At 34.2% G+C, this 24,813-nt stretch overlaps 1 protein-coding gene and 1 non-coding gene across 4 annotated transcripts; both read left to right on the top strand.

The window, feature by feature from the left end:
- Positions 1 to 17,211: 17,211 nt before the first annotated feature.
- Positions 17,212 to 23,240, top strand: LOC132628526 (G-type lectin S-receptor-like serine/threonine-protein kinase At4g27290). 3 transcript variants are annotated; one of them, XM_060344309.1, is made up of 8 exons: positions 17,212 to 17,761; positions 18,332 to 19,219; positions 19,820 to 19,942; positions 20,046 to 20,170; positions 20,249 to 20,459; positions 20,637 to 20,874; positions 20,962 to 21,082; positions 21,799 to 23,240. In XM_060344309.1, exons 1-8 carry the CDS (start codon positions 17,392 to 17,394, stop codon positions 22,102 to 22,104), a joined length of 2,382 nt encoding a protein of 793 aa, XP_060200292.1. In that variant the 5' UTR covers positions 17,212 to 17,391; the 3' UTR covers positions 22,105 to 23,240. The 3 variants fall into 3 exon arrangements, with proteins under 3 accessions (XP_060200292.1, XP_060200289.1, XP_060200296.1); XM_060344306.1 differs by having other exon boundaries at positions 17,213 to 17,761; positions 20,962 to 21,112; XM_060344313.1 differs by having other exon boundaries at positions 17,624 to 17,761; positions 18,348 to 19,219; positions 20,962 to 21,112.
- Positions 22,729 to 22,834, top strand: LOC132618571 (U6 spliceosomal RNA). Its single transcript, XR_009574175.1, has one exon. It is a non-coding gene; the product is annotated as a U6 spliceosomal RNA (small nuclear RNA).
- Positions 23,241 to 24,813: the final 1,573 nt, after the last annotated feature.

Genomic DNA, 24,813 nt, shown 5'->3' on the forward strand with positions numbered 1-24,813 from the left:
ACACGTCGCATTTATCTTTGCATAATTAAATAATAGTATTTATCTTACTGTGGATTTTTGAAATATTATTGCACGGCTATTACAACGCCATTTTTTATCTGAGCATTAATGATTGCATATTTTATGTCGAACAATATTTTAACACAAGTTATTTAAATAGGTCTCTTATTCAAATTTAGAAGCCAAACTATTTCTTCCACTCGGTCCGTATTTTGACTTACCGGACCCCAAATCAAAGTCCGATTAACTCCTAATATTTTTTGGACTAGACCATATTTTTTTACTCAATTTTTAGACCAGTCCATGTTTGAATTTATTAGCCTATTCTTTTAATACCCAGTCTAAAAATTGACCCAGTCCATTTACGGACTGGTCCGACCCATTTTCAAGAAAATAAGGGAACCCTAAAGGGGTTCCCCTTCATTTCTCCTCTTCGCCTTCGCCGCACCCCACCTTCCTCCGCCTCCCTCTTCATCGTCACCTCCTCGTCTCCGCCTCCCCTCCCCTCTTTCCTCTCATCTCCGCCGCGGCTCTCCCTTCCCCTCCTCCCTTTTTCGCCCGCCGCTCCTTTCCTTCATCCCTTCCCTTTCCCTTAACCCTCCAAAACCCTAGCGCCGCAACCCTCTTCCCCCCACGTTACCCCCACTACTTTTCCGACATCATCACACCCATATCCATCATCTCCACTCACGCCCGACATCTCCACTCCTCACTGCCATTCCACTTCGTCGTGTCGCTCCTCTGCCATCCCTCTGTTCCACTCCATCCTCACCACGTGACCCCCATCCTGCACCCATACCTCTGACACCACGTGACCATCATCTCCACCACACCCATACCCCCACGTGCTCTGACTTCTCCCTCTGTTCCTTTCGCCATTTTTGTCTTGAACCCAAAACCCTATAAAATGGGGTTGATTCATCGATAAAAGAGGGGATTTTTTTTGGATCGGGAAGAACCTCCCAGGAACGAGATCTTTGATTTATAAAATTCCCCAAGAACAATTTTGTTTAGCGGCAGAAATCCCCTAAAGTTTTGAGTTTCTTTTAATCGCTTCAAATTCCCGTCTAAAAATTACTAAGTCTTCATAAGTTTTAATCTTGTTTTGATATGGATTCGAAATAGAGGATTATTCTGGTCCTCTTTCATTTCCAGCAACCGTTTTCGAGCCCGAATAAATTCGAGATCGGAGTTTGTAGTGTTCGAGTGATATCGAAACCCCACACCCACTTCGCTGCACCCGAAGAAGGTCAGCAATTTCCCCTCTTCTTTGAAGTTCATTTTGTTTATGTGATATTTGTAGGAGTTAGTTTCCCATGTCGTCATGTATTTGTTCAGTTTCAGTATTAGTTAAGGATTAAGAATCGTCAGGTGTTTGATTTGGGCATGTCGAAGTTTGTTAGTATAATTATGTTGTTCGGTAGTTTAAATTAGGATTGCATATGTGAAAGTTGGTTGTGTTCTTCTTATTGGCTGAATTTAATCATGCCTGAGGGTATTTAATTCCTGCTTATTTGGTAGCCTAGGCCTTGTTTAGTAGAGATTCGGTATGTTGAATAATCATGTTTGATCGATGTTGTGCTTATATCAGCCTCTGTTTGGTATCATCTGCTTTCATGTGCTTACATTTTCATGGGTTGAGGCAATGTGATAATACTGATAGATGTCATTCTAGTTCTGCTTAGATTAGTTTGGTTCAGTTTTTATTTTGTTTAGTTTGAGTTTGGTACATTTCACTCTCCGATGGGTAATTTGATCCTCAGTATATCGTTTGAATATTATTAGCAATCTTAAGGCTGTGTGTGGCCATTGCCTTATGTGTTTCAAGCTGGTTTATATTCTTTATGTGTTTGTAGGTCGTTCACATATGTGTAAGGTACTCTGTTAAATTGTGTAAAGCATGTTTTAGTAAGATCAAATGTCAGCTTTTTTTTGGACAAAGGCAGATGTTAATATGCATTTGGATTGAACATCAAATATTAGGATTAGACGAATGTATGTTTCTTTGTCTTGTATTTGCCTGTTGATTAAGAAATGAAGCTGCCCATGTGTGTGTTTACCCGAGATAGTTGATAAGAAATGTGGCCGTGAGGTTGAATATTTATTTGGAAGAGCCCAAAGTAGCTCAGTGTATTCAAAGTACTACGCTGCCTGAATTTGTATATTGGATCGAAAATAGGTAGTGATGAAAACAGGCCTTTTTGCCTTCTAAAACTGCTTTAGGAAGACGACAACTACGTATTTGGTTTATTCTCTTTTGGGTATAGAATCAATTTTATATCTTTTTGAATCAAAGATAGATTCTGTGTTTCCTTTTCTTTCTTCTTTTCCTTCGAAATAAGTTGAATTTGCACTCAGGCCTATAGTCTGTTTTCTTTAAAGGGAAAGATTAGCTTCCAGTTAATTCCTTACTATAGTTGTAGTTTTAAAACTTACTTCTTAATTTGCGGAGGCTTTTAATGGTCTGTAGAATGGTAAAATGTGAAAGGGTATTTTGAGTCCAGTTTGGCTTCTGCTTGTTTTGTCTGCAGCTTTCAACTCCCTTATCTGAAAATTGGTTTGAAATCTCATATGCATTCCTGATAAATGGCTACTCATTTAGTTATCAGAAATTAATCTTTGATGCCCACTGTCTGATTGGTTATACTGATGCTCCAAACACTCACGTTGACTTATCTTCGTATACTCTCTAATCTGATTTTCTGTTTGTGGTATAATATATCTCGAGGTATACATAATATATGAACCTTGGTGTACACCAAGTGTATACAAGGGTCGCATATCAGCGTATACTCTTGCAGATATACCAAGTATACTCTGAATACTCTACATATATCAGTTGTCGCACGTATCCGAACTCTCATACATGTGGTGCACAATAGGTGCCATATAGTTTGATTCAGTTTGTTTGTTGCCCTGTTTATATATCGTAAATATGTAGCGGCTGAATTGCGTATACATGAAATATGCCTATTATATATCACCTAACCGACTTATTTTTGGTGTATATTTTTACATGTTTCACCATTTCGTTGGTTGCATACTAATTCTTTTCCTTTCGTCTTATGCATGATCATCACATACGAGTTCGAGGGACTCACTTTTCCTCCACATTTGGTTGGGCTAAAAGCCCAACACGACTGTCTCTTGTGTCCAGCCAACCCGCAACAAAATAGAAGACTTTTTGGGCCAAGGCCCAATAGCGAACGAAAAACAGCCGCCGCAGTCCCTAAAACGGGCTGATCCATTTAATTTCCATCCTTTTTATCTTATTTTACTTTATGTATTTAGTTTGTATTATTCGACTAACCCCTTTTACTTTGTTTTGCTTTCTTAACTTAGATGAACTCTAATAAATTAGCGGGTTAGTTTTAGCAAAGGGTAATTAGTTCAAGAAAGACAAACAAACAATTCTATAAATTTTACTCTTTCTTTTTCTTTTCATGTTAAAACCATTTATAGTGTTTAATATTTATTTATTTAAAGATCTATTTGCAAAAAAATAAAAAATGATTATATATATATATATATATATATATATATATATATTTAAATGAAAGAAATTATGTTCTTCTTATCTAAACCTTCAAAATGTCATTAGTATGTAAAAATATAAAATCAAGTATTACGTTTATAAATAACTCTTCAAAATTTGGAATCAATCGCACATCATTTTAGCTAAACATAATTAATAAAAATTAATGAAAAAGGAGGGAAATTTATGTTCTTTTTTTTATCATAATTTTCTTCTAAAGAAAAATAAGTCCAAGCATTTCTATAACACCGTATTGATATAATATAAGTGTATTGATATAATATGAGTTTACTTAAGATTCACATTAGTTATTTTATATTTGTTCATGCTCTTAAAATCACAGAAAAGAATTATTAATATCTCTCCGTTTGGTTTGTTTCAAATATTTATTAAAATACTGTACAAACCTGCGCCTTCTTCTATTTGTATATTCTATGCAAATCTTATTTTAAGAAGCATTATTATTTAAATCTTTTTAGCAATTTTATAAGTTTTATTCAAAATGACGTTTGAAATCTTCCTTTATATAAATTATTATATTTTCTCTAAATCTTATATCAAGCAATAGTTTATATTTTTTTAAAATTTCAGTAGTATTTATAAGCTATTTTCTTTAACTTTAAATATTATATTTGCATCCCTAGCCTTAATTAATCAACCTAAGTTGGTCGGATAACCGTAAGTTAACGGATTCTAAAGGATGCCTAACCCCTTCCCTTTAGGATAATATAGAGCCCTTACCTAGAATCACACTGGTTAAGCAGACTATTAACGGAGGTTTAGTTTTAACTTTACCTTAGTTAATCTCTAGGTGTCCTAATTCACCATTAAATTAATTAGGTGGCGACTCCTTTAAAAACAATAAATAGGAATCACCAATACGTCATACTCCCTTAAATCAGACCCGGTTAAAATGGGGTGTGACAACAACCAGAGACACAACATCAAGTCCCCGAAGACAACCGAAGACATAGCATCAAGTCCCCGAAGACAACCGGGGGCGTCATTCGGCTATACAGCCTCATATGCATAAGCCAGACGGGTACACTATGACTTTACTCTCTACTTTATCATTCACTTTACCAACTTTAACGACTTTACCCTGAACTTTACAGGAATTATCATTGGAGCCTCCGAAGACAACCGGAGACATCATCTACTTTACAACTTTATCCTGGACTTTACGGGAATCATCATCAAATCTCTGAAGACAACCAGAGACATCACATGGCCACACGGCCTCATACGCACAAGCCGGACGGCTGCACTTTGACTTTACTCTCTACTTTATCATCTACTTTACCAACTTTAACGACTTTATCCTGAACTTTACAGGAATTATCATTGAGCCTCCGAAGACAACCGGAGACATCGTCCACTTTACAACTTTATCCTGGACTTTACGGGAATCATCATCGAATCTCTGAAGACAACCGGAGAGATACCATCAAGTCCCCGAAGACAACCGGAGACATTACATGGCTATACGGCCCCATACGCATATGCCAGACGGCTACACTTTGACTTTACTCTCTACTTTATCATTTACTTTACCAACTTTAACAACTTTACCCTGAACTTTACAGGCATTATCATTGAGCCTCCGAAGACAGCCGGAGACATCGTTTGGCTGTACGGCCTCATCAGCATATCATTGAGTCTCGACAACAATCAGAGACATCACACGGATACAAAAACCTCACATGCATAAGCCAAACGGCTATACACTTACTTTACTCTCTACTTTATTGTTGTACTTTACCATCCACTTTACATACTTTAACAACTTTACTTTGAATTCTGCAGATATCATATCATCAAGTCCCTGAAGACAACCAGAGACAACATTGGCCACACGACTTCATTTTCATTCCCACACTCATATTTACTATCATTTACACTCTTTATAGTTTTACATTTTTTAACTTTATTACTAATTTTGACATGAATTTCAGTTTTGGCAGAAAATACAACCTGCAGGGACACAACACAACGTGGAACTTTATCTTACGCAGTGAACTGGGGAAAATTTGCTGAAGAGGAATACCAAACTCACAAGCAAAAGTCACGAATCTACTCTCGAACTCAATTCCGCCTATGTCCACAAACACGTGATACGTAGGTTAAATTTTCGTTCACATCCTCCGCTAAAACTCTACTAAACCTACTCTTTTCACAATCTCATATTCCTTTCTACATCCCCAGCGTTTCCATAACTCAACACTGGGGCATCTTTGAAGAATTTACACCGTGTCTAGTAGAGTCCTACTTATGGGTGTGTTGTGCATCACATTTATAATTAGGAGGCTATAAACACGTGTTCCATTCTTGAACGTCTCGTCACTTGTCTACGACCCCCTGCAAGATTGTGAATCCACAAAAACTTTCGAACTACACATGGCCTGATTCTCGTGCAACCCGAGATATGTAGGCAACTCGAAACTGAGATTCGGCCATAATTTTCCATAATTCCTTCGGCCCTCATAACATTTTCCATCAATTTTCCTGAATCATACATTCTTACAAACTCATACTCGTCGGTCCAAACAAAATTGGCTACTACGTCAACTTCTTCGCCCGAAGATTCTTACATCACCTCCGGTCGAAGAGGGGCATCTGTTGACACCCAATTTTGTCCCGCATCTCCTCCGAAATACCTATTTATACTTCTGGTATTTCGAGAAATTAAAAAAATATGCATTTAAGTTTTACTATAATTATTAGTCTTTTATTAACACCCACGTTTTATTTATTCTTCTGCAGTTTATTATTATCATTATTATTGTTATTATTATTATTATTATTATTATTCTTAAATTATCATTTTTTATTATCAGTTGTCATTAATTATTATTTCTTGTTATTTCCATTATCATTATCATTATCATTATTATTATTAATTACTAATCATTATTATCAGCGTTATTTGTTATCAATTATTAATCATCATTATCATCGTTATTTTTATTATTAATTATTATCATTATTTTATCAATAATTGTTATTTATTATTATTATTATCATCATTATTATTTCTTATTATTATTATCATTATTATTTTATTATTACCCCTATTATTGTTATTATTATTAATTCATTATCATTTTTTGTTATTATCAGTAATTGTTATTTATCGTTATTATTTTTTATTTATTAATTACTATCATCTTTATTATTATTATTATTAATTATTATCATTTTTTAATTATCAATGTTTGTTATTTACCATTATTATTATATCTATTATTATTTTATCACCATTATCATCAGCATTATCATTATTACCATTATCATTGTTATTTAGCAGTATTACTACCGCTATTTATTTGCTACTATTATTTAGTATTATTGAAACTTGCATTTCTCGACATTTCTACCAACTTCTGCACACACATCGCATTTATTTCGCACATTTAAATGATAGCGTTTGTTATTAAATATTATTGCACGGTCATTTGCGACATCATATAATTTTTACCCGGGTCTTTTTATAATTACATATTTCCGTAGGTGATATTCTGGCACCCTTAGTACATCGTTAATCAAAATGTGTCTCTTATTCAAATTTAGAAGCCAAATTATTTCTTGCACTCAGTCCGTATTTTGACTTACCGGACCCCAAATCAAAGTCCGATTAATTCCTAATATTTTTGGACTAGACCATATTTTTTATCTCAATTTTTAGATCAGTCCATATTTAGTTTACCAGTCCATTCTTTTAAATACCCAGTCTAAAATTTGACCCGGTCCACAAATGGACCGGGTCCAATTCATTTTTTCAGCAAAATGAGGGAAACCCTACCCTTCATCTCCTCATTTTCACACCGCCGCACCCCTTCCTTCCTCTCTCCTTCCCGCTTCTCTCTTCCCCACTCAACGCCGACTCACTCCTCTCTCTTTCTCCTTTCCGCCGCACCCCCACATACGCTCCCCTCCACTCACTTTTGTCCCCCACTCCTCCGTCTCTCTCGCACTCTCCTCTCTTTTATTAAACCAAACGAAGCCCTATAAATGGAGGGGGGACGAAGGAGAAGAGGGAGGGAGAAAAAAAAAACAAAAAATCTGGAACAAAAAAAAAGAAACCCGATGAACTGAGATAAAACAAGGACTCAGCGTTTTTTTCTTTTTTGGTTAAAAAGAACAGAGGGAATTCAACATTTTGGGGGAATGCCATTACTTTAGAAGTTCGAATCTGCTTCACTTTAAGTTTGTTTCGAGTCATTTTTATTCACGTTTTAGGATTGCCAAAAAATCAAACCAAACTCTCTTTTAAAAAAGAGTGTTCGGTTCTGTCGAATCTTTCGATTCGAAAGACTTTTTCTCGAGTTCGAATTCGTCGCGTTCAAGTGTAGATTCGAGGCTTCGACATCCCCAGTTCATTGCGCGCAAAACAGGTAAACTTCGATATATTTGTCATTCGTGATCTTTAATTTCTGTTTGTTTAAGATTTTAGCTTATTCTGCTATATGCTTAGTGGTTATGAAGTTTCTTTGTCGTCGCGTTATTTGTTTGACGTTTGGATGCTGTTAGGATAGAATAACGATCGTTAAGATGAAATCTGAAAGATGTCTGTTGTAGTTTGGATGATTAGATGAAATTTACAGGACTTAGAACTTATTTAAAGTCGAATATACATAGGATATACAATGGGTTATCAAGGTAAAAAGAACGTATACGTTCGATATACATCTGATATACACGCCATGGTGTGTATATCTTAGACATATCATGTATATAATTAAAGCAGGTCAGCACTGTCCCTCTTTTGCTCTATTTGTCTTGAATAATGTATTCTGTTATGTAATTAACTTATTTGGATTGGATATGATGAAATGATTCTGCCCCTTGTCGATGTTGTCTGTTGATTTGATTTGGTCTCAAGTTTATGTTCTGTGCTCAGTTCGTTAGCAGCCACATATTGTACCTAATTCTATTTCCCATTTGTTAGTATGTTTTTTAAAAAAAAATAGATATATCTTAGACCTCGACACTGATCGTATCCGAGGGTTCTGTTTGTAAGGCTTATAAAAAAAATCATGCTGAGGCTATTTCTGGTTATCTGTCCAGTTGTATCAGTGGATTCAAGCGCTAATTCTTTTCCGCTTTAGAATTTCGTCCTGCTGATCTGTTTACAATTTGCGCACACCAGTCTTAGTTCCAATCCCTCTTAAAACAAAAAGGATTAGTTTTTCCTTTTAACTCATTTGTCTGAATTTGCAAGATAGTAATCTGGTCCTGTCCTGTTTTGGTTCCATTTGAATCCAGTTTACTTGATCATTCACAAGATTAGGCTAATGAATAAGTGTTGAACTTGTATATGGTATTCTCCTGTTTTTTTTTTGAAGTTAGATTTCCTCTGAGTGAATCAGTCATATATCTGAACTTATCCTTTATACTCATATCCGCAAAACTGATTTGTGTTTAGCATACCATTTCGATAAGCTAATTTGTTGAAGTTTAGTTGAAAGATTAGTTCGTAAATCTGTGTTATTCTCGGTGTAAGGAATCTGCCCCCAAATCATTTCTGACTCTATTCCACATCAGTATTAGCCATAAAGGTTAAGAGTTCTCTCCCTTTCAGAAAGACATAGCTACTCTTTTAGATTAAAATGCCTGAGAAACTCTCAATGTTTATAAATTGTGCTGTAGGAACTTTCTTTACCTAGTAGTGCTCTCGGGATTTTAAATGTTCTGTTGGAGATAGTTGTTGTGAAGTGAACCATTTGTTTGGTATAAAATTTTGAGTCGTGTTAGTTTGGTGTGAATCTTTTATGAACTTTCACGTTTCGTTAAAATCATAATCCTTTCTAATATGCTTTTCTTTCCTTTGTTTACATAACACAATTTGGATGTTACATGAATATAGAATGTAAATATTTTAACTCTAATAGAAAGACACCATTTAAGAACCCCTTTCAGTTAGTAAAGGTCAGTGCATTTATGTATCTTATTAGCATTATATATGTAAGTTTCCGGTTTCTTTGTATGAGTGCACTATTCTTTAGCTTTAACTTTCTTCTTATCTTCCAGAATTCCCTAGTCTAGATATTGGTTTGTTCGCCCTATGTTTTTCTCCTTTTATCTTTTTTGAAGTTATATTAAGAGTTTGTTATAAAGGATTTGCAAACGTAACAGTGCGTGTGCTTCTTTGTCTATTTTTACAGTTCATTTGTTTGCATACATTTTTCTCTTCACTAATCTTTATCTCTTTCTTTACATGTACACATCGGAGAAAAAATGGAGTCCTAATTCGGGACTCGTCATCATTCCTCGCATTTTGACGTTGGGTCAAAAACCCCAACACAACATAACCTCTATCGAGTCAGCCCAATAGATTGGATCAGAATTCAGCAGCAACATACATAAATTGTTATTGGGCCGAAGCCCAGTTGCAAACAGATTGCAACAGTCCAAATGGGCTGAGCCCATTCTCATTATATCTCCTCCTCTATTTTTATTTCTGTGTGCATTTAACATGTATTGTATGACTAACACTTGTGCTTGTTAATTAAGATAAACTTTAGTAACATTAAGGGTTTTAGTTTAGTAAAGGGTAGTTAATTCCACAAATTACGTTCACTTCTATTTCTAAATCATTTATGGTATCTATAATACTTATTCGACTAATGGATTTTCAAATAATATGACTATATGTTTTTTAAGTTAAGTGAATCATATTTTATTCTTACTATCTCATGAACTTCAAAACATCGTTAAATAGGAGTTCAATCATATTTTATAAACATTTACAAGATTTATCCAATTATACATATTTTTTTAGCCGAAATTGTTTAAATAAAGAGTGATAAAAAAAAAAGATAGAAAGAAACTTACGGACTTTTCATCGTATTTAAGAACATAAGTCTAGGCATTTCTATACCACCATATTCATATAACATCATTTCATCTAAAGATAACATTTAACAAATCATCTTTTAAAAGGCTATTATTCATAGGCAAATCATCTTATTTTTTACAAATCTTATTTTTTCGAATAACATTATTATATTTCTCATTTAAGGCCTTAGCAATATTTTGAGTCTCAATTAACATTTAGAAACTCTTTACGCAAATTATTATGTTTTTCTATAAATATTATTTTAAACAACACTATTATACTTTCATTTAAAATTTTAACAACATTTATAAGTCATATTTCAAAATAGCATTAAAGTACTCTTTTATACAAATTATTATTTTCTACAAATTCTATTTTTATAGTATCCTTACATGTCCATTCATAACTTTAGTCATACTTACAAAGCTACTTTCTTTTTCCTATAATACTATATTTACACTTAGCCTAATTAATTATAAGTCCGGTCGGTTAACCATTATTAATGGGTCTTAAAGGATGCCTAATACCTTCTCTTTAGACTAATTGAACCCTTACCTAGAATCTTAAGTTTCGCAGACCTTAAACAGAGTTAACTTTAAATATAACTTTAATAAACTTTAGGTGTCCTAATTCACCGTAAATAATTAGGTGGCGACTCCTTAACAACAAACACGAAAAACAGGAATCTCCAATACGTCATACTTCTAATTTAACTTTAACCCTCCGGGGTTAAAAATTGGGGTGTGACAATCGCTCTACCTATTTTATTTCCTGAGTTAGTAGTTGACGGGTTTATATTAACTTTATGATATTCTTTCGAACTACTCACAAGTCTGTAGCTGTTACTCTTAACGTCTATATTTCTATGATCGCCAAAAAATAACAAGAACACAAACCAACTAAGTAGGGCTAAAGGGTATACTTCTATCCTCAGTAGCGAAACGATTAATCGAACAAACTCTATGTATCACTACAAAAAAATGGCTAATTTACGGAGGTTGAAAGTAGCAATTCGCGGAGGTTTTAGCCTCCGCTAGTTGCTAAAAGAGGCTAAAACCTCCGCGAATTGCGACTTTCAACCTCCGCACATTATCCATTGTTTTGTAGTGTATTCTTATTACGTACGTGAATTCGCTCTTTCAAGTTCAATTCACGCACCACAGATAGTGCTCAACTATTTCGTCAAATAATTAAATAATTAAGATCAAGAATAAATAAGCAACTCAAAGATGGAAATCAATAGATAACAACAATCGTCAAACCACAACTTTCATGATAGCGTCAAAACCCTAAAACTAAAGAGTTTAGCTCTACATAGACATAGAAGAAAAACAACAAACCATCCGAATAGAAAACTTAAAAACAAGTGTTACAGAAAAAAGAAGATAAAAACCCTATAATTCCAGCCTCTACGGCAGCTTCTAGTTCTCTCTAAGTCCAAAGTTATGTAAAAACTTTATGGAATATGTATTTATAGGCTATCAAAGGCTTGGACTTTTAAAAATCAAATCCAATTTGGATCCAAAAAAATTGTGGGCTGCAGAAAATTATTCAGAGGACTGTTTTGGTTGCGGTACTTCCGTGTCGCCAACTGTCCAGGTAAGTTTTTTGCTTCTTTTAACTTCAATTTCAATTTCAATTTCTATTCTATACTTCTCCGTGGTCTACTTTGGTCTTCTAAATCCTTGTCCCCCCTTTGTCACCTTCCTTTTTCTCTTTTCTTTTTTTGTTCCGTCTTTTATTCAATTTTTTTGCTCCAAATCTTTTCACCGCTTTATTTTTACACATTAAAAATATAATATTAAGCATAAAGTAATATAATTAATACTCAAAAGACGATTAAAAACATTAAAATATGAGATAATAATAGTTAAATATATGTATTTTTGGCCGAACATCCTGGCCAACAAAAAGAGTAAATTTTACTCCTTTGTTGAGGTGTTCTTATCAGAAATTGAAATCAGTGTCAAGTCAATTGGCTTTCTTGACATTGAAATGAAAATAATTTTTTTTATAGAAAAGAGATGATAAAAAGAGAATCCGAGAAACAAACAAAAGATGCAACTAAATAATTGTTCCGATAGAAAATTGGAAATTGACATCACTACACATGGGAGAATATGAAAGTTGAATTGCTGAATTATAAGGAATACGTGCCCGTCTTCAATTTTCCTTATTAATGGGTTTGATAAGATTTGATTTATTGAGATCTTTAATAGTTTTAATATTATTAAGAGGCTATCAGTTAAAAGAGTTTTCAAAATTAACTCATCATCATCATTTTTTCATTGCCATTATCAACTATTATACCATACAATTATTATCATCTATCACTACTATCAACCACCATCACTAACCACCTGCACAATTATAATCACCAATACCACTAGTAGAATCACCGTTGTCAATCACTATCACATCATCCACCTTCATCATCACAACCATCACCATCACCCATCATAATTATCAGCATCGCCAACGATCTCCTTAGCCACCACTACCACTGTTGCCGCTAACCACGACTGTTGTCCACCTTCACCATTACGTCCATTAATATGATCAACTACTGCACTCATCACCATTGCTAGCTATCACACCTATATCGTCAACTATTGTCGTTAACCACCATTATCGTCAACTACTATTGTTAATCAACATCATGAGCACTCCTATCGCAAAACTACGCTGCCACTAATAACCAACAACACCAACACTCTTGTCTCACAATCACCGCCACCATTGTCAAATATCACCATTACCATTGTCACCCACCACTGAAATCACTTTTGTCGCATAACCACCGCTACTAACAAAAAAAATTGTTGGGATCGAAATAACATGGCATCATGCAGAAGCTAACAATTGCAAACATTGACGGCGATAAATCAGATGACAACGAAAATATACTAAAAAGATATAATATTATAATACGATTTGGTCAAGTGACATACATATCGAAAAAATTAATATAAAAAAGAAAACATTAAAACTATGAGAGAATAATCTCACTCTAAACAAAACTCCTAACCTTAAAAGAAAACATTGTAGATGTTTTTCTGTGTTGTGCTGTATAAGAGGGGTTCTTCAATTTATAAAGGTCCAAAAAACTTTTCCTCCAAGAAAGAGGTTACCCAAATATGGATTATTAAAATTTTCCTTTTGGGAAAAGTAAAACCAAATATGGTAAACTCTTCGGCTCTCTTCAAGAAAAGGTAAAATCCAAATATGGTCATAAAATCAGGACAAAACCCTAACAAATCTCCCCTTTTGGCCTGGATTTTCTCGACAAAACTTGATCCGTCTTCTTCACATAATCTTCATAACTGCTGTTTGCCATGGTTAAAAGTAGGCATGGGTTAAAAATTTGAGTCTTGTGCGTTAAAAGTGAGCACAGGTTAAAAGTGGAGCTCATGCGTTAAAAGTGAAAATGGTTAAAATTGGTCCAAGTGTTTAAAGTAAGCAAGGGTTGAAAATTTGAGCTCATATGTTAAAAGTAAGCATGAGTTGAAAATTGGAGCTCATGCGTTAAAGTAAGCATGAGTTAAAAAAAAAATTGTTTTATAAATATGCAGCAGCAGTATTGTTGAAAATATGATTGGAACTTCGTCTCCACATGCACCACTTCAGACTTTTTCTTTTCTTATTTGATAAAAAAATCTTCATTATCGTCAATAGGCTACAACTTGATATGAATCTATCTTGAACCTGTCTTCAACTTTGTTGAGCCATCGGCTCGGATACTACTTGTTGAATTCATCATTGGCTGGCGCTGATACCACTTGTTGGGATTGAAATAACATGACATCATGCGGAAGCTAACAATTGCAAACCTTGACGGCGATAAATTAGATGACAACAAAAATATACTAAAATGACATAATATTATAATATGATTTGGTCAAGTGACCTACATATCGGAAAAACTAATATAAAAAAGAAAACATTAAAACTATGAGAGAATAATCTCCATCTAAACAAAACTTTTCCCTTAAAAGACTACATTTTGGATGCTTTTCTGTGTTATATGAGATAGATTCTTCAATTTATAGAGGTCGAAAAACTTTTTCCTCCAAGAAAGAGTTACCCAAGTAAGGAATATTAAAATTTTCCTTTTGGGAAAAATAAAACCAAATATGGTAAACTCTTTGGCTCCCTTCAAGAAAAGTTCAAATCCAAATATGGTAAGAAAATCAGGGGGAAAACCCTAACAAAAATCATCACCAACCACAGGGCGCCTTACACCGTAATAATATATTTAAATTTATCTTATTTGAATTAATATTTATTAACAATTTAATAAAAATAAATCATAAATATTTATATTTATATTTCAAGAAAAAAAACAATTTTAATTATTCAAAATTCTGATCTAATTACGTCATCTTAATATTCCGTGTTTTAAACTCAAATGTTTTAATCTTACGGAAAACAAATGCCTCTTAGTGTGAAATCACTATCATTACAAAAAGATGTCTTAATATATGTTATAAACTCATAGTCCTTAAAATACTTGTCCACTATACCAAAAAATGCATTTTCACTTTTATTTTTCACTTTTTGTATATCAAAAGAAGAAGAAAAATCATGTTTTATCCTTAGCATTAATTACTTATTCCTCAAATAATTTCTCAAGACGTAAGACTAAAAATCAATTAATATGGATATTATGATAAAATACTCATATAAATTATTATTTCTTATAAAATGTGCAAAGCCCAAATTGAACAAATACAAGTGGAGAGAGGGAGTAATTAATTAATGCGTAAAAGGGTCACCAAATTTCGCGGCCGTCAGACAACCAGATTGTATTATTGCTTCTTTTTATAATCGTCAATTAATGATGCTTTGCCACTAATGTTTCTATTAATTTTTCATTAACTAAACTTGTTCATTTTGATTGTTTAATTGAAAGGGAACACAAAGAAAGAAAGAAAGTATTCTTCATCATTAATTAATCAGAAGTTTTGAATTTGGGTACTAGAATAAATTTTTTTAGTAGAGAATGGTTTCCCGCAAATCTCAATTAGTTGGGACTGTAAAGCGAGTACCGGGCAACGAGCAAGAAACAACAAAGTAAATATTCTCTATTAAAAGTTACGGTGAAATAGATAAGATTCCTCTATTTTTAACTAGAAGTGTCGAGTTCGAACTCTGAGAATGGAGAATTTTTTTTTGTAATAAGGAGCATTTTTCTTTGACGATCCTTACGCGATGCAAATCTCAATTAATCGAGACCGCAAAATGAGTACCTTGCACCAAATGAAAAACTTTTTTTAAAAAAAATATTCTCCGTCAATGATAGGAGAAGGACGAAAAGACTGGGAAGATCAAGAAGAATATGGGGGGATGATTTTGAACTGTAGAGACCAGGAAGTCAAAGGTGTACAACATTGAATAATTCATCTTTTTCACTTTTTTTTTTTTTTGTGGGCTAAGGAATCTTTTTCACATTCTAATTGATCAAAGGTGTTTTTAAAAAAACTAAAATTAAGGTAAGTTATATTATAAAAATCATGCTTATGTCAGTTTGGCATGTTTAGATGGGTGTAGAAGTGTTCGAGATAATTGTTGCAGGTGAATAATAGACTCTGATAAGATATTCTTAGAATTAAAAGTTGATAAAAATGTCAAGAGAAGATATAGGGTAAGATTTTGATACATGTGTATGGAAAAAAGAATTATTTTTCTTAGCTAAGACAAAACATTCTTATGGTAACCATACACTAGATGATCTCATTAAGAAAATTATTATTTTTGCTAGTATCAATTATTTCATCAGTTTAATTTTATGTGTCTATGTTTAACTATATAAAATTTAAGAAAAAAATTACTTTTCCTGTTTCATTTTATATGTTTTAATTGGATTGAAAACAAAGTTTAAAAGTGTAAAAATAACTTTTAAATCTTTTAATTTTAAACTAAAGGTATGTATAACATACCGAAAATTCATTTTGAGTTTGGTGGTGTTAGACATGCATGTCATTTCCGTAAGAGAATGACATCTTTTAGTAAAAATGTTGGAATTAAAAATTTACTTGATATAAAAAGATGAATTTTTTTAAAAGGAGATAGTTAAACTTGTAAAACTTGTAATCTCAAATATGTCATGATATTTTTTTGACTATAAAATACATCATTAAGAGTAATATGAAAAATTTAACATTAAATTAATTTTCTCAACTTTATAGCCGCCATCAATCTTCTCAACTAAGTTGAAGGAATTACAATTCTGTAATATCAAGTCAGAAGAAGACTTGTTATTTGACCATTAGTACAAGTTAAATTATTCAATTGATTAAGAAAATAAGAAAAACAGATGTCGATGGAAGTGCCAATAAATTAAAGCAGCAGCTATTGACCTTCATTCGTAGGCTATATTAATTCATTCGTAGACTATATTAAATTTTGGGTTAATATCAGTTTTAGTCCCTCAATGACGAATAAATTCAATTTTAGTCCTTGTAATATTTAACTAAGAACATTTACTTGAAATGTGCATTTTTGATCCATTTACTTATAAATATTCACAAATTTCAGAATTATTAAATATTTCACCGTTTAATTACCCATATGTTATGTTAAATCTGCATTGTTACTTCATGTTTTTGGGTAATATTACTTCTATAACTAGTCCAAATATAACATATTTCTGCCTAAAAGGACCAAAAGCAACCATTTTAATTAATTAAAGATGAAATGTGTTGTGTCATATATTTACAATGATCAAAATTAGAATTTATCAATTAAGAGACTATAAGTGTTATTCTTCCTAATTTTTAAAAAATTATTATTTTCCCTATTTCAAGATCGAATGATGATTTAACTTTCCTCCCACCATGATTTGGACTTGTCTTGTAATATCTTCCTAGTAGTATGACCATGTGAGCTTCCAAGAAATGAACCTTTTAAACCTATCACTTCTACTATATACCTTGTTTTTTTGTCCTATCAATTAGTATACTATAAGGTCTTTAAACGTCAAAAGGCACACCTGAAGAAATGCTCAAGAATTGAATCCATGAAATTTCTAGCTTCTTTATTCATCTGCTTCAATTTTCTTTCAATTGTACTAGCATTAGACACCATTAAAATTGATCAACCAATTAAAGATGGTGACACAATTGTTTCAGCTGGTGGGGTTTATGAACTTGGATTTTTCAGGCCTGGAAATTCAACGAATCGATACATCGGAATATGGTACAAGAAAATATCAACTGGAACAGTTGTTTGGGTTGCTAACAGAAATGATCCACTAAATGACACTTCAGGTGTGTTGATGCTCAATCCTGATGGAATCTTAGTACTTGTTAATAGTACTAACGGGATGATTTGGTCGACGAATTCATCAACAACCTTGAAGAATCCAATAGCAAGATTGTTAGATTCAGGTAATCTTGTCATCAGCAAAGAAAATGAAAATAGATACAAAATTTTCGTCTGGTAGAGATTCTATTGTCCAGGGGATACTCTGTTGCCTGGAATGAAGCTCGGTCCCAAAATAATTTTCATGTTTCATTTCTTGAGAGTCAAACATCATGAACTTTGACCAACATTTAACATTTATATTGTTATGATACTGATATGAGAATAATTACAACTTATACTCCCTCAAGTCCAAAATAATTGATGTTTTTAGGCTTGGGCACATGGATTAAGAAATTCACTTACTCCTAAAATTAATAGAGGTTTTGACTAAATACCCTTAATTGTGATTTTTTTTCCTTTTTAGGTTGACATAATTATCATGACGGTTAGGAACGTGTCAAGAGTAAATATGGAAAAAAGAATTAAATACCTTCTTGGTTTTGTGAAACATTAATTATTTTGGACCAGCTTTTAAAGGTTAAAACATCAATTATTTTGGACTGGAGGGAGTAGTACCTTTTGTCTAGTTTTTAACTATCTAAATTTCAATTTTAAAGTATTGAGTTAATCTAATCTAATCTAATCTGATTCAGGTAATCTTGTCATCAGGGAAGAAAATGATAATAGATCTGAAATTGTCGCCTGGCAAAGTTTCGATTATCCAGGGGATACTCTGTTACCTGGAATGAAGCTCGGCCGGAATTTGGTAACGGGCCTGGATTGGTACACGTCGTCATGGAAAAGCCCGGATGATCCTGCTATAGGTGAATTTGTAGACAGGATGGATATTCAGGGGTATCCACAGTTATTTGCATGGAAAGGTTCTTCTATTGCATTTAGTTCAGGTCCCTGGACTGGTTTAGCATTTAGTGGTAGTCCTAGTTTGCAACCGAATACGTATTTTACATTCGGGTTTGTGCTTAATAAGGAGGAAGTTTATTACAAATATGATCTTAAAAATGGATCATTGCCCACCAGGGTGGTGTTAACCTCAACTGGATTGATAAATCACTATACCTGGATCGATCGAACGCAAGAATGGTTCCTTTATTTAACAGCACAATCTGATAACTGTGATCGTTTCGCATTGTGTGGTCCCTATGCGAGATGTGTCATTAACAACTCGCCCCCATGTGACTGTTTACGGGGTTTTGAGCCGAAGCATCCACAGCAATGGAACGCAGCAGACTGGTCCAGCGGATGTGTTAGGAGGACTCCATTGGCGTGTCAGCAAGATGGATTTAGGAAATTTACGGGGATTAAAGTGCCTGACACGCGGAAATCATGGTATAACGAGAGCATTGGACTTGAGGAATGCGAGAAGTTGTGTTCGGCGGATTGTAACTGTACAGCCTACTCGAATATGGATGTTCGAAATGGTGGAAGCGGATGTTTGCTCTGGTTCGGGGACCTCATCGATATCAGGGAACTTAGTCCGAATCAGCAGGACCTGTTTGTTAGGGTGGCTGCTTCAGAAGTAGGTAATAACTAGTTACTGTTTTTCGTTTTTACGTTGATTAGGTAATGTGTTCCTTGGTAAATGGCCTAAAGATTGAGTAATGTAGGCAAATAGGATCTTTATCCTTACTACAGGCAGACCTCTCTATAACAACATTTTCCTGTAACAACCATATTTTATGTCGAACCGAACTTTCATGTTATGTTATGTTATGTTATACTCCCTATGTTCTCTATAACAATATTTCGCTATAACAGTAAAAAAAAATATTGGAACAAACAATGCTGTTATAGGGAGGTTTGACTTGTATATTGAACTTGATCTTGTTTCTCAAGACGACAAACATGTATGTAAAATTTCACCAAGTATGTATCTAGTCCAAAACTCAATAGTTAGCTCGTGTTGTTTTCAGTCAATAAAAAAGCATTTACTGCACATTGGTGCCATCGTTCTGTCACTCAAAGACAGAACCTTTCCTTTTTTTTTGTCCAACAAATCGAGCGATATTTCTGATGCTATCTATTAGATAGCTTCAATTTCTGTTGGAAACTCATGAATGTGAATCGTATTTTTATGACAATGTTGCAATTATCTAATTGATCTAAGGACTAACTATCGACAGATCAAGACAAGAAACGGAAGAAAAAGAAGTCAAGGCTGATTGCAATTGTATCAGCAGTAGTTGCGACTTGTGTACTCAGCCTTCTAGCTTGGTGTGCATTCCACAGAAGAAAAAGGAGAACACGTAAACAACTATCTTTCATTGTTGTCAAAAGATAGTGTTTCTAACGTTCTGTTTTATATCTGGCTAATGTATAAATATTTCCAATTGATTGCTCATTTTAAAGGTAGGGAAATTGGAACGGACGATATGGAGTTACCATTATTTGACTTAGTTACTGTTGCTACCGCCACTAAGAACTTCTCTTCTGCTAATGTGATTGGAGAAGGCGGATTCGGACCTGTTTATAAGGTACAATAACTATTCCATCGTCGAATTTTAGCTTTAAAAAATGACATCTTTGACAATTTGATTCTCAAAAAAAATCAGGGTAAACTACGAAATGGACCTGAGATAGCGGTGAAGAGGCTTTCGGAATACTCAGGACAAGGTCTACAAGAGTTGAAAAATGAAGTGATACTAATATCCAAACTACAACATAGGAATCTTGTCAAGCTTTTGGGGTGTTGCCTTGAAGGAGAAGAGAGGATGCTCATCTATGAGTTTATGCCCAACAATAGCTTGGACTATTTCATTTTTGGTCCGGTTCTCTTGACTAGTTACCTTAATACACCGTTGCTTGTATCCTCCAAAAAATGTTGTTGCATTCGTGTCGGATCCTCAAAAGATGCACTACTTCTAGAGGATCCAACATGGATGAGCAACATAGCCTAACTATTTATTTCTGACATTTTACTGAATGAACTACAAATTGCAGATCAAAGCAGAAAAGGATCACTTCCTTGGAGAAATCGCTATGAAATCGCGATGGGAATATCTCGAGGCCTTCTCTATCTTCACCAGGATTCAAGATTAAGAATTATTCACAGGGACCTGAAAACCAGCAACATTTTGCTGGACACTGACTTGAATCCCAGGATTTCTGATTTCGGCCTAGCTAAAATATTTGGTGCAGAGCAAACGGAAGGAAAAACAAAGCGAGTAATCGGAACATAGTAAGTTTTACAAACCTCTATGATAGATTTTTTTTTTTTTTGTTACAATCAACAAGTTCATCGACTTAACTTTGATGCATTCTGCAGCGGATACATGTCCCCAGAGTATGCTGTCGATGGAAAATATTCAGTGAAATCCGATGTCTTCAGCCTTGGCGTGCTTTTACTCGAACTTGTCAGTGGCAGAAAGAACAGGAAGTTTCATCATGTGAGTCATCATCATAATCTTTTGGGACATGTAAGTACATATGGCACTAAATTTTTATCCTTCAGCCTCTTTTTTTACTAAAACTCGACCTGTTTGAGCTTACTCACATTACCGATCCAAAGCCCCATAAAGGAAGAGGGTTGTGGTAGACTAGCAGCCAGCATAAAGCTAGTGAATTCATGAAGAATCCTCATATCCGGTTGTTTTTGTAGCCTCTTTTTTACTAACAGATGTATAATTCACGACGAATCCTCATGTAAGTACATATGGCACTAAATTTTAAAACTTTAGCCACTTTTTTTTAGCATAAAATTCGACTTGCCTGAGCTTACTCACATTACCGGTCACAAGCTCCCATAAAGGAAGAGGGTAGTCAATTTATGACGAATCCTCATAATAGAGTTGAGACTGAGGTTATATATACATATATATGTATATATGTATGCATATATACATATATACATATATATATATATATATATATCATATATATATATATATATATATATATATACACACACACATACGTACTAATATTGCCGGTCGCAAGACACCACAAAGGAAGAGGATTGTGGTAGGCAAGCAGCCAGTATAAAACTAGTCAATTCATGACGAATCCTCACAATACAGTTGTGACCAAGGTGTTGTAGTAGTCGCCGCTGTAGCCTCTTTTGAACTAATGCATTTGTATAACTGTGTTGTGGTAATACCTTCAGGCATGGTTACTATGGAATGAAGGAAAGGCATTGGAACTGATGGATGAATGTTTAAAAGAATCATATGTTGAATCACAAGTGTTGACATGCATTCAAGTAAGTTTATTGTGTGTACAAAAACTCCCAGAGGACAGGCCTACAGTGGCATCAGTAGTTTTCTGGTTAAGCAATGAAGGTGTGGAATTGCCTCAACCTAAGCAGCCTGGGTTTTTTATAGAGAGGGATTCAACTGAATCAAATGAGTCAACTGATGAAAGATGTCTCACTGGCAATGAACTTTCACTAACAATTCTTGAGGCAAGATAGACAAAGGTTTTCTCCATGTACTAGTACTACTAACCAATTATTATACAAAATTCCACTTCAAGAGAAATGAACTGAATTTGTAGATTTATGTCTTTTTATATTATCCTATGTTGCTCGGGATCTTCAAAAATGCCGCCAGATGCGTGTCGGATCCTCCGAAAGTAGTGCATTTTTGGAGTATCCAATATGGGCACGATAACATTTTTGGAGAGTCCGAGCAACATAGATTATTTCATCATTGTTTAATCGTCCTTTGGAAGGGGAATCTTGGTGCAATGGTAAGAGTTGCAGTCATGTGACCAGGAGGTTACGGGTTCAAACCGTGGAAACAACCTCTTGCAGGAATGCAGATGAATTTATTGTCTGTCGTTGGCCTTTATGTTAGAATCAGTCAGGGACCTGCGAGGCAGTAAGGCTGCGTACAATAGACTCAATGTGGTCCGGCCCTTTCCGAGATCCTTGCACGACAGGAGCTTAGTACATCGAACTGCCTTTTGTGTAATCAATCTTTAGATACTGTACTGGACATAAAGAATTGGGCTAGCCTGAGGAGAAACCTTATGAATCACTTGGAAAATAGGGCTCATCAGTCCTACAAAAGCATCTACAAATGTGTATGCTCTAGTCCCTTTGGGGGGAACATCCTTTAAAATAGGAACGATACAGAAAAGACTGAAACGGTCCCTGCACAAGGATGACACGAGCAAGTTGAAAAATGGTCCAAATGTACTGGAGCATGGTTTCTCCCCATGTTGCTTGGACTCTGCAAATATGCCAATGAGTGTGTCTGATCCTCCAAATGTAGTGCATTTTGGAGGATCTGACGCAGTTGCGGTAGCACTTTAGAGAGTCCGAGCAACATAGGTTTCTAATTCATCTTCGCTTATATGAAAAAAAAAAATCATTGACTTTAATTCGCGGGCTTCAGTGTATAACTGGTGGATTATCTTCTGATGTCAATTGTGGAAATCAAGCTTGTAAGTTGAGAAATTATTGGCTTCCCTCTGTATTGTAGTTACAATTCCATGTCTAGTTTATCTTTCTCAGAGTTGCATCAAGTTGAAACAATTGTACCAAGGTATTGATATCTAAAGGGATTTCAGACAGTAATCCATTTATTACTTGATTTTGCGCAAGTCGCTCATAAATAATTCTCACTGATTTTTCCTGAAAAAGACTTACTCAGGCTCGATGTTTGCATCAAAACAAATAAGTGTATGACAATTGTCTTTTACATACTCTCCCATTTGTAGTTTATGTGAACCTATTTGATTGGATACATTGTTTAAAAAAATAAGGAATAATTGAAACTTGAGGTCTTAAATATGCCATAACATATATGTGGCTATAAGTGTTTTGAAACTTATGATTTTAAATATTTATATGACTATAAAAGCTTTTCATTAAAAGCAAAAACAAAGTTTTAGTTAATTTTTTTCTTCAAAATTTTAGAAAGGAGTCGCTCTTCTTTAAATGAAAGAAAAAGAAATTAGGTTCACGTAAATCAAAATGGACGTATTTGGGGAAAAGTAATGCGATTTGTTATAAACATTATGGGTGGATGAGTATTTTTCAACTTTACATATCCCCTTCCCTTAATTTTCTTGTTAAAAATTTATTTAAATTTGCACTCAAGGATGTAGCTTAGTGGTTAATGAAGTGGGATCAAACCTTCGAAATCAGGGTGCAGTTTCCGGGCAGAGATTAAAAAAAAAATTATAGGTGATTTTTTCCCATTTATCTAAATTTTGGTAGACAAAGTTAATCACCCGATACCTATACTGCTGGAAGGCAGCACTCACAAACTGCCCGAACACCACAATAATAAAAAATAAAAAAGCAATTTTATATGGACTCAAGTATGAAAGAATATGGACATGGAGGCAAGCCACGTTTAAAACAAGAAATAAATCGAGGAAGCCGCAGTGCAACTTCCAATTATGGCCGGGGAAATTGAATGATCATGAAAGTTAGACCCTGATATGGTACGTATTAGCAAAATAGATTTTCCAATTTTTTTATTTTTCTCCCGGTGTTCGATATCTGCTTTAGTAAATTGGGATTAATTGTGCTCGGATACGTTCTACTTTCGGAGTAAAGCGCTCTTTATTAAAGACAATTCCATTTTCAGAGTTCGAACCCGGAACTTCAAATTAAGGATGAGAGGTATTTATGATCACTTGTCCAATCATTTTTTTGGTTATTCAGTATCAGCTTTGGAATCTGACTAATCGAGATTAATTGTGTCGGATAAGTTCCAATTTTGAGAATAAAACTCTCCCTATCAGAGACGACTTTATTCTTAGAACTCGAACACAAGATTTCTAATTAAGAATGAAGCGACAATTACTAGTCGCCACGCCTTGTGGGGGTTTTCTGATGTCCAATGCATTCTTGAAGTTTGTCCCATACACTCTTGAAGTTTGTCCCAAGGAATCTTCACTATTTATATATTCTACTTGTCTCCTGAAAAAAACAAATAAATCTCATTTTATTCACTGTCCTCAAGTAGCCATGGTCACAAGATGCATTCACAATTTATGAGTTAAAGATTTCTAGTTTCATGGCCACTCTTTTTCATATGAATCTTCTTTACTGATTCTGTCAGTTTTGTGTTGGGGGAAACAACTCATTCCAGTACCTGCTATACTCTAGGGATAAGCATTCAAGAGCATGGCCGAGTAATGAATAAAGTGGGTCAAGAATTGA

This window comes from Lycium barbarum, chromosome 1 (genome assembly GCF_019175385.1).
Source record: "Lycium barbarum isolate Lr01 chromosome 1, ASM1917538v2, whole genome shotgun sequence".
Lineage (NCBI taxonomy): Eukaryota > Viridiplantae > Streptophyta > Magnoliopsida > Solanales > Solanaceae > Lycium > Lycium barbarum.